The following is a 14,967-nucleotide window of genomic DNA, read 5'->3' as shown; positions in this document are numbered from 1 at the left end:
AGAATCAGGAGAGACCATAGAACATTTTACTCTGACCAAAAAATTTATAATGATAATAATAATAATAATAAAACAAAACTAACAAAAACTGACTAAAAAATTATTTTTGGTCTGAGTGAAATGTTCTATGCTCTCTCCTGATCCCCCCCCATATTTTATTTTTCAATGTTTTTCAATGTACCATAACACACATGCAGTAACTTAGTGATATTTACCATAACACATGCAGTAACTTAGTGATATTTACCATAACACATGCAGTAACTTAGTGTTATTTACCATAACACATGCAGTAACTTAGTGATATTTACCATAACACACATGCAGTAACTTAGTGATATTTACCATAACACATGCAGCCACTTAGTGATATTTACCATAACACATGCAGTAACTTAGTGATATTTACCATAACACACATGCAGTAACTTAGTGATATTTACCATAACACATGCAGTAACTTAGTGATATTTACCATAACACACATGCAGTAACTTAGTGATATTTACCATAACACACATGCAGTAACTTAGTGATATTTACCATAACACATGCAGTAACTTAGTGATATTTACCATAACACACATGCAGTAACTTAGTGATATTTACCATAACACATGCAGCCACTTAGTGATATTTACCATAACACATGCAGTAACTTAGTGATATTTACCATAACACACATGCAGTAACTTAGTGATATTTACCATAACACATGCAGTAACTTAGTGATATTTACCATAACACATGCAGTAACTTAGTGATATTTACCATAACACACATGCAGTAACTTAGTGATATTTACCATAACACATGCAGCCACTTAGTGATATTTACCATAACACATGCAGTAACTTAGTGATATTTACCATAACACACATGCAGTAACTTAGTGATATTTACCATAACACATGCAGTAACTTAGTGATATTTACCATAACACACATGCAGTAACTTAGTGATATTTACCATAACACACATGCAGTAACTTAGTGATATTTACCATAACACATGCAGTAACTTAGTGATATTTACCATAACACACATGCAGTAACTTAGTGATATTTACCATAACACATGCAGCCACTTAGTGATATTTACCATAACACATGCAGTAACTTAGTGATATTTACCATAACACACATGCAGTAACTTAGTGATATTTACCATAACACATGCAGTAACTTAGTGATATTTACCATAACACACATGCAGTAACTTAGTGATATTTACCATAACACATGCAGCCACTTAGTGATATTTACCATAACACATGCAGTAACTTAGTGATATTTACCATAACACATGCAGCCACTTAGTGATATTTACCATAACACATGCAGTAACTTAGTGATATTTACCATAACACATGCAGCCAGTAACTTAGTGATATTTACCATAACACATGCAGTAACTTAGTGATATTTACCATAACACATGCAGTAACTTAGTGATATTTACCATAACACATGCAGTAACTTAGTGATATTTACCATAACACATGCAGTAACTTAGTGATATTTACCATAACACATGCAGTAACTTAGTGATATTTACCATAACACATGCAGTAACTTAGTGATATTTACCATAACACATGCAGTAACTTAGTGATATTTACCATAACACATGCAGTAACTTAGTGTTATTTACCATAACACATGCAGTAACTTAGTGATATTTACCATAACACATGCAGTAACTTAGTGATATTTACCATAACACATGCAGTAACTTAGTGATATTTACCATAACACATGCAGTAACTTAGTGTTATTTACCATAACACATGCAGTAACTTAGTGATATTTACAATAACACATGCAGCCAGTAACTTAGTGATATTTACCATAACACATGCAGTAACTTAGTGATATTTAGCATAACACATGCAGTAACTTAGTGATATTTACCAAAACACATGCAGCCAGTAACTTAGTGAGTTTTTGGTGCTTCGAGGCCACCGTACCTGGTTGTCCTGCAGGAAGATGGCCTGGCTGACGGTGTTGAGCAGCACGCCGTACGGACTCCAGCTGAACTTGTAACGTAGAGGATTATCTGAGCACTCTGGAGCAGGAAGTCCACCGCAGAATGAGCTGTAGGACTCCACCTGGACCACACACCCCCCACCCAGCATGTTAGGCTGCGTTCAAGACAACTCATAACTTGTTAAAGGGTAACTAAACCCTGAAACTAATTTTTCAGGCTTTAAACCAATGTACGTATATGGCTTTTGAGAAGTGTTGGTGAATGCGTCTGAGCAACATCTCCACATTTTAGAGTAAACCGTTCATTCAACACACTGTACAATTTTCATGCAGCGAGAGTGCCCTCTAGGGGTTATAACCCACTTTTGCAGTTGGGTCTGCCAAGAGGCTGATATTCAGTTCCGCTGACATCACCAAGAACGCCCCCTTTCCCACCCAGAGTCAGAGCGGGTTGACAGGCCATGTCCTAAGCCCCGCCCCCTAGCTCCACCCAAAGTTGAGACGTTGACGTGCCTTTAAAAAAAAATCCCAAGTAGATGCAGGTCTGATGCTGGGTGCTGAGCTCTCCTTTAAGAAGGAACTGAACGGAGTTGAACTCGGCAGGAATTACATACAGGTTCACCCTGAACCCTGAACGTGTACCAGGGTCTGGTACCAGGGTACCATGGTACAAGGGTCTGGTACCAGGGTACCAGGGTATGGTACCAGGGTACCAGGGTACCAGGGTCTGGTACCAGGGTACAAGGGTCTGGTACCAGGGTACCAGGGTACCAGGGTCTGGGCCCTTCAAGCCCAGTAGTGAATCCAACCAAAGGTCCGGGCCTTTCAACCCTGCAATGACCGTAGCGTTGACATAATCATTATCAGCACTCACACATTCACTGTAAACACACACACACACACACACACACACACACACACACACAGTAAACACACACACACACACACACACACACATTAAACACACACACACACACACAGTAAACAAACACACACATACACAGTAAACACACACGGCGTGCGCTGACTCACAGTGCAGCCTTCGGCCTTGGCTTGGTCGATACACTCCATGGCCAGCATGTGGTCGATGCCAGGATCCAGACCCATCTCGTTCACTATGGTGACGCCTGCCTGCTCCGCACTAAACACACCCACCACACGCATGCACAGGCCATGACACACACTTCATTAGACTAGGCATCTAGTATATTTCCTATATTTATTTTATTTTCTTTCTTTATTTTCTTGATACATTCGATATACGTTTCAATAGACATGTTTGTACTTTGACTTGAGTCTTGTCTGACCTGTGCTGCAGCTCCTTCATGGCGGGGCTGAGGTAGCTGGCTGTCACCATGTTGACCTTCCTCTTGATGCACTGCTTGGCCACGGCCGGGTGGAAGGCATACGGCAACATGCTGAGGACAAAACACACGTCTCTTGCATCATTTACAGCGACTGTGATGTCATTAGTGATGTCATAAGTGATATCACTCGAGCAGTCGCGATCGCTCGAGCAACCGCAATGTCCTTAGTGATGTCATGTCACGCGAGCAGTTGTGATCGCTCAAGCAACTGTGATGTTATTAGTGATGTCATAAGTGATCTCGCTCAAAGCAGTTGTGCTGTCATCTGTGATGTCACTCGAGCAACTGTGACGTCATCCGTGCTGTCAATCAAGCCACTGTGATGTCATCAGTGATGTCACGCAAGCCACTGTGATGTCATAGACACCACGATTCAATGGGTACAAGTAAGACCGACATACTAGTGGTCCAGTCCAATCCAGTGGTCCATTGTTGTCCAAAGAATTGATATAGTATTGTCTCGTGATTCAATTTGTGATTCCAAACCATAGAAGCAGTCCAATCCCTCACGTCCAAAAACGGCGCTGTGGATCACTACCATAAAGCGTGCGGGATGTCAGGGTGCGGCGTGCCTGCGATGTGGTGTGGTGCGTACCTGATGACGAGGTCGTGGTCTTTGACCAGAGAGTCCAGGTGTCCCTCCTGGCTGGTGACGTCCAGCATGATGGGCACGGTGTTGGGATATCGAGCTGCCAGCTCCTCCGCCTGCTTCAGAATCACAGAAGCTGCAGAGAGACAGGAAGGAGGTCAGTCAGAGAGACAGAAAGGAGGTCACCCAGAGGAACCTTGGTGTGAGTCACGGAGTTTTGAAGATACCAGCCGTCGAGATATCTGCCTTCTCTCCAATACTAGTTTGGTTGAAAGAAAATAGCTGCTAGCTAGCTGCTGCAGGTAGCGGATGTAGTTTGGTCGAAAGAGAATAGTTCCTACGTGTAACTGCTCACAACAAGGTCTGTGGATTATCTTCATGATAAGTCACTTTTAACCAGTGCCTTTTATTTGATCTGGATTTATCTTGATTTAAGCTGCACTTGCACAAAATGTCTTGCACAGTATGCTGCTACTACTGTTTTTGTGACTGATTTTACTATTCCCTTATGTATTTTTACTTGTATACTTGTTAAGTACACAGAGAGAAGCCACATGAGATTTTGTTGTACCAGAGTATAACTACACTTATACACTGAGCATCCACGTTAGTTCTGGCAGGCCACGGAGTCCAGCTCAGCTCACAAAACCCAGCCAGACAGGCGGTGCCTGCAAAGGGAGGTGGGAGGTGCCAGACAGATAGATGCCCACCGCGCTGCCCGTCCAGAAACATTGATTTCAATGGGAATGACTGTTCTGTTCATTACAGTTCTGAGTTCTCAACTACTAACTCTAAAGACCAAGAAAAATGAAAGAATAAAAAAATCTGCACAAACCTCTAGAACATTCCTCATGAACTTATGTGATGTGTGACTTTCCCTGCCCTTGTCCCAGTGCCCAGAGAGCAGACGTACCTACAGTGACCTGGGTTCCCTCGTCCCGGGTCAGGTACTCGATGACGGGTCCGGACACGTACCCGGAGCCCAGCAGCAGAACCCGTTTCACCCCTGCTTTCTTCATGATCTGGGCGCGTTCCCTGAACCACATGGAGTCAACTTCAAACACACACATACATAAAGGCATCGACGGGCTTCAGGCGTGGCGTTTCCATCCAACTAGCTGTCAAATTAATACAGAACAGAGGGTTTCAAACCATCAACCACGAAGAGCGAGAGTCTGCAGGATTTCATTCCAACCGTTTTCACTACAACAAACTTCATCCCAGAGGTGTGACCAATTGACCAAATCTTTTTACAGTCTCAATTACTCAATTACAACTATTTTATCAATGGAAAATATTCCCACTGTGTCCTATATAATTTGTTCTCCTTGAGAGAAGAACTGTTATCAATTTCTTTACGATAGCCATGTAAGGAAGTTTATGTCCTTGCCTTGGGTGAAGTGTGCTGGATCGTAGGTGAGGGCTCACGGGCAGTGATCGGTTAGAACCACAGAGATGTCTTTTCAGGCTATCTTTATTGAGCATCAGGCAGAAGCAGTATACATCGTATACAGAAAGGGAAACATAGGACCAAGAATTTCGATGTGACATCGTTGATGATGTCACAACGTCCGGGGAGGTATGACATCATCGGTGACCTCATGAAGTCACGTCTGCCGTCACAGTCAGCCTAGACCGTCTGACATCGCTGATGACCTCACAGGTGAACTCTGACATCATCATCGATGATGTCACGGCGGTGTCATCATTACTTCGTTGGCGCGTTGGTTCATGGGCGTCAATTGCCCCAAGAACAGGCCTGATGGTGGGCCATTACAGACCGTTTTCTACAAGCCATGTGCTGAAAAATGTCAGCAGGAAATATTAGGCTTATCCTATATACATTATAATTAGGTCTATTTTCTATGGGTTCTTGTTAGAATATTTTATTATTTTCACCAATTTCTAGTCTACTAGCCTACATTTGACGTTTATATTATAGGCTATCCTTTCCCTGCTGAATCATATTCCCACGTCCACTGTGTAACAATCTTTCCCCATGCACGGGCATCATAGTTTTATCTTATCCAAATTCAAGTTAAAGTTCAAATCGTCTGATCTATTAAAAAGTAAAATAACTCTCTTTCTACATTCTGAAGCTGCAGCACTACGATCCTGCTCACTCAGAAATATTAGGCTATATTCTGAAATATTATGAGGAGGTTCCATCACATCATGATGAGTAATGGAGATATTTATTCATTGAGCATATACATGTGTATTCGAAAGCTTCATAAAGTAAATGTAAACTGTGAGACAGTTATGTAATTTCCACTCAGTAAAAGGACATTCAGAGGTTTTATTGAGGTGAATTCATGCTGTCGGCAAATATTTGAATATGAAGACAAAATGCTGTTCAAAGAAATGACTGAGGGCAAGTTTAGAATAGATAGTCCTTGAGTAACAAACTAAGATCCCACAAGGATTTTTGATTCTGACATATAAAGTTCTGCTAATTAATGTGATTTGATCATAGACTGTTCCACTTTGAGATGGATTGAATGAATCAATGAGGAAATCAAACGGCACGTCTCTGACTGGATCTGTCCATGTCGCATGTGATTGGCTATTTTGTTACAAACCACACCTCTTTCGTGCGGACGAGCTCGTGTGCACGAGCGTTTTCATGTTGCACGAGACGGACCGAGATGATAACCACCGTCGTCTCGAGGGAACATATCCTGGATCTTTTAATCCTCCGTCGTGGTATAGGGCTCAGGCTCGTCTCATTTTGGCAGAGCTACTACGATAAGACGCCAGACCAAGCAGGAAGCATCCGACGAATCCACTTGTGACAACGATGTTTTTCTTCACAAATTCCGTCGACTTGTCAACAAATGTGTTGAGCTCTGGGCACGCTTTATTGTTGGTACCCTTCTTTAACTGCTTCTTAGCTTTGTTGACATCCTTCTTTACTCGCCTCCAGTCCACTTGGACATAGCCAGTATTGCTGGCAATCAGTAGCAACAGAAGACCACCTCCCACGGCTGTAGCAGCAACCTTTCCAAAGTGCTGACAGAGATATGCTGCACACCATCCACTGGCTCCCCCTAAGGCTATCTGGGTGGCCACAGAGTATTTCTCTGCTACAGGACCAGAGCTGCTTCCAAAGAGGCGCTTCCACCATCGTTGACATTTGACATATTCCGTCAGCTCGTCGACCTTGTCGTAAATCTCTTCTTCGAGCTCTTCAAGATCCGAGTTCGCCATTTTGGACTAGATTGGTCTGATGATATCACTACATGTATTATGTATAGAATTGGTCATGTCACCAGTGATGTCACTCGAGCACTCAATGTCATCAGTGATGTCACTTGAGCAATTGTGATGTCATCAGTGAGTGATGTCATCAGTGATGATGTCACCAGTGATGTCACTTGAGCAATTACAATCTTATCATCATCATCATCATCATCATGGCCACAGGCCACAACACAACGCTCTGCCACCGCCGACAAAGCAGAATACATTTGTTGATCTAGCTAGCTCTGAAAAGCAAGGTGGAAGGATGTCGTCAGGTAAGAAGTTCAGGAGGAGAAGGGAGTCATCCGATGAAGAGGAGGAGGATGAGGTGACTGCTGAAGTAAGAGCAAAACTGGACGAAGCGAAAGAACTTCAGAGTCTGCGGAAGAGACAGACCGGGGTCAGTTTGTCCGACATGATGGCGGGGGAAAAACTACAATTGGAGACCGAGACTGAGGATGACCCATTTAAAATGAAGACAGGGGGGGTTGTGGACATGAAGAAAGTCAAAGCCAAAGACTTAGACTGGAGTAGGGACATAAAAGAAGATGAGACAGACCTCAACCTGGGCACCTCGTTCTCTGCTGAAACAAACAGAAGAGATGAGGATGTAGACATGATGAAGTACATCGAGACGGAGCTGAGAAAGAAAAAGGGGTTGATGGAGGCGGAGGAGCAGAAGGTGAAGGTCAAGAACGCAGAGGATCACCTGTATGAACTGCCCGAGAACATCCGAGTCAACTCCGCCAAGAAGACAGAGGAGATGTTGTCCAATCAGATGCTGAGTGGAATCCCTGAGGTTGACCTCGGCATAGATGCAAAGATAAAAAACATCATCTTCACAGAAGAAGCAAAAGCCAAACTCTTGGCAGAGCAGAGGAACAGGAAAAAGCACCATGGCACATCATTTGTACCCACCAACATCGCTGTCAACTATGTCCAGCACAACCGATTCTATCGTGAGGATGTGAACGCCCCACAGAGGCACCACAGAAGAAGAGAAGAGCCCAAAGCGAGGCCGCTGCGCGTGGGCGACACAGAGAAACCAGGTTCAGAAGCCGTACCGTCACCACCCAACTACCGCAAACGTCCAAATAATGAGAAGGCCACAGACGACTACCACTATGAGAAATTCAAAAAGACGAATCGGCGGTACTGAGGAAAACTTCTCAGCCCGATGGAGGAAGAGTCTAAATGAGTTATGGAGTTTGTGAATATTTTTGCGAAAACTCATAGGACAAGGTTAGTCCTCAAATAGCATTGTGATTTTTGTAAATGGTGTAAAATACACCTTTTTGTCTTTTATGTTTGTTTTTTGGCTTCCAAGACTGTTACTGCCAAAATGAGGGGTTGTCATTAATGGTTACTGACAGAATGTGTTGTTTTTATTGGACTCAATTTAATGATTCATGTTATAGTCTCTAGGGGCGATCACACAGAAGCATCAAGCTGCATCAAAAGCATTTAGGCAGACAGCTTCGGGCATGTGTTTTCCTCTGTCCCACCCTTCCACCACGTGTTTTCCTCTGTCCCATCCATCAGAAGACTGGACTAACTGACGTTGACGAGCAGAAGACTGGAAAAGTTGAGAATATTAGGGGTGACCCCAAATAGTCGACGATTCATTCGATGGAGCCTGATTTGAGCCAATCAGTCGAATAGTCGCAAAATGTGGTTATGAAACAAGGATCATTCCATTCTGGTTAATATGGGGGTGCTGAATATCTGATTTTACATACAATTGCTTGGTTTGTCCCGATATATAGCCTATTTTGGTATAAGTATCAGCCTAATAATACCATAAAACCAAGTCCTAATTACACAAACAAATCAAACAAGCTCATGCCAATGTATTTTCTGATTGCCAGATAGTCTTGTAAAAAGAAGAAGAAAAAGCAAGTCAAATATTCATATTGAACAGCTAAATCCGATTGGACTGAGAATTTTGAGTCGGGTACAGCCCTAGCTAGAGAATATTTTAACTTATGCATGCGTAAAAAGAAGAGCACACACCAGTTGCACAGTACCATAGGGGAACAATGGTTTTGGTGGTGACACGTTTCTAGGGACATGTCTGTGTGTGATTACCCCTTAAGACATTCACCTTCAGAAGCAGAAGATATCCACCTGCAGAGAGTGTGTGTGCGCAGGGAACTGAACTCAGCCAAGGTTTCTAGCTTTGGAACAGAGCTCGTGTTCACAGATAAATATTTAACTTTAGTAGACTATAATGAGTCAAATCTGGAGTGGTATTCTTCCTCTTTAATGTCAGCTAGCCTGCCCCTGGACCATGCATTTTGAGTCTTGTTTAATTTCATTGTTAAATCCTCAGTGTCTGCTGTTTATTGGATTATATATATTTTTTAAACCAGTGTATAATGCAAGCTAGTGCTTTGTGTTCCTTTGTTCAGTTTTTGGCTTTTAGCTGCATTTGAAATAGTTTTCAGTGCTTCATTGTGCTTGTTTTGGTTTTAATAAATGGTTGAGACTAATGCCTACCCCACACTACAGGATAATTTGCAAGATTATGGCCAAGATTCCCCCCTCCCGATTTTCTCGGGGGTGCTCCCGATTTGAAGCGCGTCGGGCAGATAATCTTCCCAAATGATCCTGTAGTGTGTGGGGTTCAAAGATTCACAATCGGGAAGACTGCCTCTTCCCGATTGTGAATCGGGCATACAGTATCTAACATGTTAGATATTTACAACCCGACACAGGCGATTGCATCTTGAGCAGAGAGCCAGTAGTAGCTGCGTTTCCATTACAGTTTTTCGCAAAATAATCTGGTCCGCGTCCGTCCGCAGCCCCGCACAGAAACAAAGAACGAGGAAATTGTCATCGAGGTGAAATACCCGTGCGTCTTTGAACGGGACGGAAAACTAAATGCTATACTGCAAAGCATGTAGCCTACAACAAGCGCTTAGGTCTCAGCTTCCCGCATCGGCGAGTGTCCGCACGGAAAAGTGAGTCAAATCAGCAGACGCGCCCCTCCACAAGACACCTGTGCAGACGGTTTTCGCCTGGCCGTGCAGTAGGCCTACACCCCGAATGGACGCGGCTGTCCGCGCTAATATTAGTTAAACAAATCCTTTCAGTGCAAATGCATTATAAAAACAAAAAATAAAATTTGTTTAGAAAACGAAATGACACTACTACACCCGGTGCGCACACTGAATAGGCATTTTAAAAGTTAACGTCGAGCCCTGCTTCCAAGGTGAATCTTCATCATAATCTTCTAGTGTGTGGGGTTGCGTTTGAACAGACGCGATTGTGTGTGTGTCCCAAGATTGAAATGTTAAAAAATCGGCTCTCTCTGTCCTGTAGTGTGTGGGCTCTCAAGATTTTTATAATCTTCAAGGATTTGAAAATCCTGTAGTGTGGGGTAGGCATTAATGACAAAAAAAAAAAAAAATCATCATCAGTATATAAATGGGAGCTGGGGCTCTGTCTGTTTGTTTCTCTGTCCCACTGTGATTGTCCCACTGTGATGTCATAAATCCCACTGTGACATCATCAGTGATGTCATAAATCCCAGTGATGTCATCAGTGATGTCATAAATCCCAGTGATGTCATCAGTGATGTCATAAATCCCACTGTGACATCATCAGTGATGTCATAAATCCCACCGATGACGTCATCAGTTCAGCTGCATAAACCAGCTTCCCGAAGGTAGGATGATGCAAAAGTTGGGTCAGAAAATGTGTACTTTTTTATGCAATTAACTCACTTCCGTCACTACAGTAGTTACCACAAACTACTGTTACAGTTAAACACACACACACACACACACACACACATCTAAAGTAAGTTTTACAATTTTTTTTTTTTTAATCTGCCATTTTAATCAGTCTAATTGGAAAGTTGGATGGAAACCCGACCAGTCACCCAGTGTGAAGTCAACCTCCTCATGTTTCTTTCTTTCAGAATTCACCATCATCTACTCCACTCTGCACTGACAGAAGATCATCTCCTCCACTCTGCACTGACAGAAGAAAGTAGGTACAAATGCTTTTATTTGGGATTTTGGGACTGGCCCCAATGCAAAATTCAAACGCTGTGACGTGAGTGTTGTCTTGTCCTTTTTAGGGTCCTTGCTCTGAGGTGGAGGCTGAGTGGAAGCCAGCACGGTTTATATGGAGCTCCATAGTAAATGATGATAATTCAATATGATAGTTTATGGTCTTTCAGCGGGATTATGTTGTGATGATATGGTGACGCACAATTCTGCTGTCTGAACTGATGAGAACAAGCACATTGTACTTAGAAACTCAGACAAAATGAAGTATGGTGGTAGCATTAGCAATACTAGCTGAAAATGTCAGTTTAGTTTGACATCACACCACACATTACCATTGGCTTCAATATGATGAACATTCATTTGATTATTTAACGTGATTTCTATATCGTCATATGTCGATATAAAAAATCCTTATGATTATGTGATATTGATTTCAACCGTATCCTCCAGCCCTGCAGGCTGAACAGATCACCTGGACAGATTGTAAAAGAAGAGCTGTGATCACCAATCAAGAGAACTTAGTAATAAAGAGTAATAATAATAGTAATAGTAAATCAAAGACAATTAAAAGGTTAACTAATTGGGGAAATTAATATTGACATGAATTTCCAAAATTGGACTGGATTGTTTAACAGATATCATTTTAATTTGCATGCCAAAATCGGGAGACGAAATGAGATGGGTGACGTCTGTTTTCATCAAGTGAGAAGAAAAGATGTTTCACCCCTCTCCAGCAGTGCCTCAGTGATGCAGCAGCGGGGCTGTTACGTGCGCTAGCTAGCACGCTAGCCAAGCAAGGTGTTAAGGCAGAGGCAGGCAGCACACCACGGCACTGTGCAGGAACAACCATAAGGTCCATTAGTCGATACTACAGTCTGTTAGACTAAATACACTAAATATTACACACCGCTGTGTAGCACCGAAAAGACGGTGGATTGCCTTGATTTATACGTTTCATTACCAGCGTCCAAACGACCCACCAATGGTTTCATTTTGGTGTTTTGTTTAAAAAAGAACAAAAAAAAAACGCTTTCTGAAAATCACATTAAAAAAAATGCATTTACGTTTCAAAAGTCATAAAAGTGATTCACGTTTGTGAAGACTATCCTGCTGAACACAAATTAACCAGTCCCATAAACTTGTGTTAACCACAGACCTTATTTTATGCATTTAACCCATTGATACCTGATGCAGCATTTGTGTGTGTATCCCTTTAAGACCGCGAACCGCGTTAACGCGGTCTTAAAGGGATACGCACACAAATGAGGGATATACACGCAAATGCTGCATCAGGTATCAATGGGTTAAGCAAAATCCACATTCTAAAGCTCCATTCCCTTTTCCCCCTGAAGATCCAACATAATAGTTCTGGTCGGGACTCATTCCTGTGCTGCTCTGTCTATAGGAGATAGTTTGAGCCATGGAGCCGGCTGGAAACTGAACACAAAGATGAAACACACGGTGGGTGGTAAAAGATTTTGAGACGCAAGTAATGATACATATTAAATAAATGGCATCTAGCTTCCCTTTGGTTGTGCTAAGTGAGGTGAGTTGAGGAGGGAAAAATACACCACAAACGGGTGGCTACACGGCACAAATATCACCAAGTATTTGCTAATATTGCATGCTATAAACTGTCATTAGCAAGACCTAGCCTAGCCTACTGTTAGCACAGCAGCAAGTTAGCGCAGGTTATTTGTCAGCTATAGTAGCACATGTGATACAGATGGAAAATGTTACCTGTCTCGTAATCTTTAGACATTTCATCCTTAGATTGGTTGCATTACCTCGTAGATGGAACATGCATGTGTGCCAAAGTAATTTTTCGACTTGTATATTAATCTTTGGGGGAAGATGAGTGCTTTCTAATATGTAGGAAGTTTAAAGATAAAATCGCCAAACACATACATACAAATAAGCTTAGAACAGTGAAAACATCACTTAATATTGGATTAAATATTCTACAAAAGTGTCATATTAATGTTAACACCCAAAACCATCACAAAGCAGTGACACAAAAAACATGTAAAAAATACTTTAACAAAGATGAAAACAGTCTTTGAATCCATTAAATAATTCTTACCTTTGCTCCCGAAGTTTTTCAATGTATTCAAACTTTGGGGTAAGCTTCCCGTTCGAGGTGATGACAGCCTGCACAAAATCAAACAAATGAACACTATTTTTGAAAAACATTTCAGAGTGAAGAATCTTTTTTATCTGCAGTTTTGTTCCAAAAACAAAACCAGAAAGCCACCACTTGAAAAGGGTGACGTTAGGCATTTTCAGACCTGAGGAATTTTAAAACAGTTGGAGGAACTCCCCCTTTTTTTATTGTCCGCACAGCAGATATTGGGAACCATCGTAGTTCTTAGAACACCATTTCAGGGACTTTTTTTAAGCTCCTACTTCAGGGTAGCTAGCACAAGAGGAAACTTGAACGGCGCTTGATGGTAGATTGGTCAAACTTCTAGAAATGGCCCGAGTCTAAGTATCATCACTAACATTAACATGCTTTTTTCCATCAAGCTAATGTTAGCTAGCTAATTGTTAGCAAAAGTATTATCAATCCCCCGTGGACTCTCACTTGCTTTGCTGTGAAGCTACTAGTAGCGTTAGCATGCTAACTGTTGGCCTGCTTACGTCACTTCAGCATTCCTATTGGTGGTGCGAATGCAAACAGAAACTAAAACCACCACACTGCGGATATATGCCTCCACCAACAAGTGAGCAGTCGACATCCATGTCTGTCCAGACTTTGACGTTTTGAACAAAATGTGAAGAAATTCCGTCAAGCCGTCAGAGATATTGCGTTAACAAGCTTGAAAATGGCATTTGTGAGGTCACGGTGACCTTGACCTTTGACCACCAAAATGTAATCAGTTCATCCAGTCCAGGTGAACGTTTGAGGCAAATTTGATGAAATTCTGGCGTTCCTCATATCACGTTAACGAACATCGGACGGACGGACTACCCGAAACCATAATGCCTCCGGCATGGCTAGCGCCGGCGGAGGCATAAAAAGCCCTTGAAGGTATGTAGTTCTCGGGGAGCTCCTCAGGGGGCAGTTCATCTCAGGGAGTCCACACAATTGTTTGGTCTGAACGCACCTATTGACGCTTAAAAAATCCGACGGCACAAGACAAATACATTTTGTGATTGAAATTTAAAAAAGATGGTAGGTAAGAAAAGCAAAAGTTACACACTCACTCCCTCACACACAGAGACTTCACATACGTATTATAGGATTGAACGATGAACTTCAGGTTGAGATTTTTTCCAAAGCAGATACTGTACAATATGGTGTTTTGGGATTTCCTGTCAAATCTTTCAGTTGTCTTCTACTCACGTCTCTGACTTGTGGGCTGAAGTCTTCTTCCTCCAGTGGCCTGGTGGCGTCCGATGGCAGCTGAGGAGGACAGACACCGGATTCACAAATGAACGGGAGAACACCTGAACCCCCAAAAGGCGAGTCCCCTTTCGGCTTAGTTCCACATTCTGTGCTGTTGCAACTCTCTCCCATAGCAAACTGAAGCAGAAGTCTGGTAAGAAGCAGACGGGACCGAGGCCGAGGCTCAACAACAGTGGCAGTTTGATCGACCTTACCGTCAAAACCTGGTCTTACCATCTCCCAAACGTAGGGGAAGAGGCGATCTCCAAAATACTCTGTGGCCTCGATGGGCAGCTGGGCTGGCAGGTTGTCGATGGAGCACATGAGGATCCCAAGTCCCTCCACACTGCCAGGACCAGAGAGACAACGTGAA

General features: G+C 42.5%; 1 protein-coding gene and 1 pseudogene across 4 annotated transcripts in view; one reads left to right on the top strand and one right to left on the bottom strand.

Moving 5' to 3' along the window:
- Positions 1-14,967, bottom strand: part of aass (aminoadipate-semialdehyde synthase) — a 58,276-nt gene that overhangs the window by 13,490 nt on the left and 29,819 nt on the right. For all 3 annotated transcript variants that reach the window (XM_083663164.1, XM_083663166.1, XM_083663165.1), the window contains exons 11-18: positions 14,829-14,940; positions 14,553-14,612; positions 13,290-13,357; positions 4,858-4,979; positions 3,951-4,080; positions 3,296-3,406; positions 3,021-3,129; positions 1,970-2,110 (exon numbers count right to left, since the gene is read on the bottom strand). In XM_083663164.1, coding sequence (XP_083519290.1) covers positions 1,970-2,110; positions 3,021-3,129; positions 3,296-3,406; positions 3,951-4,080; positions 4,858-4,979; positions 13,290-13,357; positions 14,553-14,612; positions 14,829-14,940 — 853 coding nt within the window. The remainder of the gene's footprint in view (positions 1-1,969; positions 2,111-3,020; positions 3,130-3,295; positions 3,407-3,950; positions 4,081-4,857; positions 4,980-13,289; positions 13,358-14,552; positions 14,613-14,828; positions 14,941-14,967) is intronic.
- LOC310800548 (splicing factor C9orf78 homolog pseudogene) lies at positions 7,371-8,381 on the top strand (annotated as a pseudogene). The gene has a single exon. The product of its transcript is annotated as a splicing factor C9orf78 homolog pseudogene (transcript).

Source organism: Poromitra crassiceps, assembly GCF_964638095.1.
Source record: "Poromitra crassiceps genome assembly, chromosome: 30".
NCBI classification, from domain to species: domain Eukaryota; kingdom Metazoa; phylum Chordata; class Actinopteri; order Beryciformes; family Melamphaidae; genus Poromitra; species Poromitra crassiceps.
This window is presented reverse-complemented; position numbering and strand designations above follow the sequence as displayed.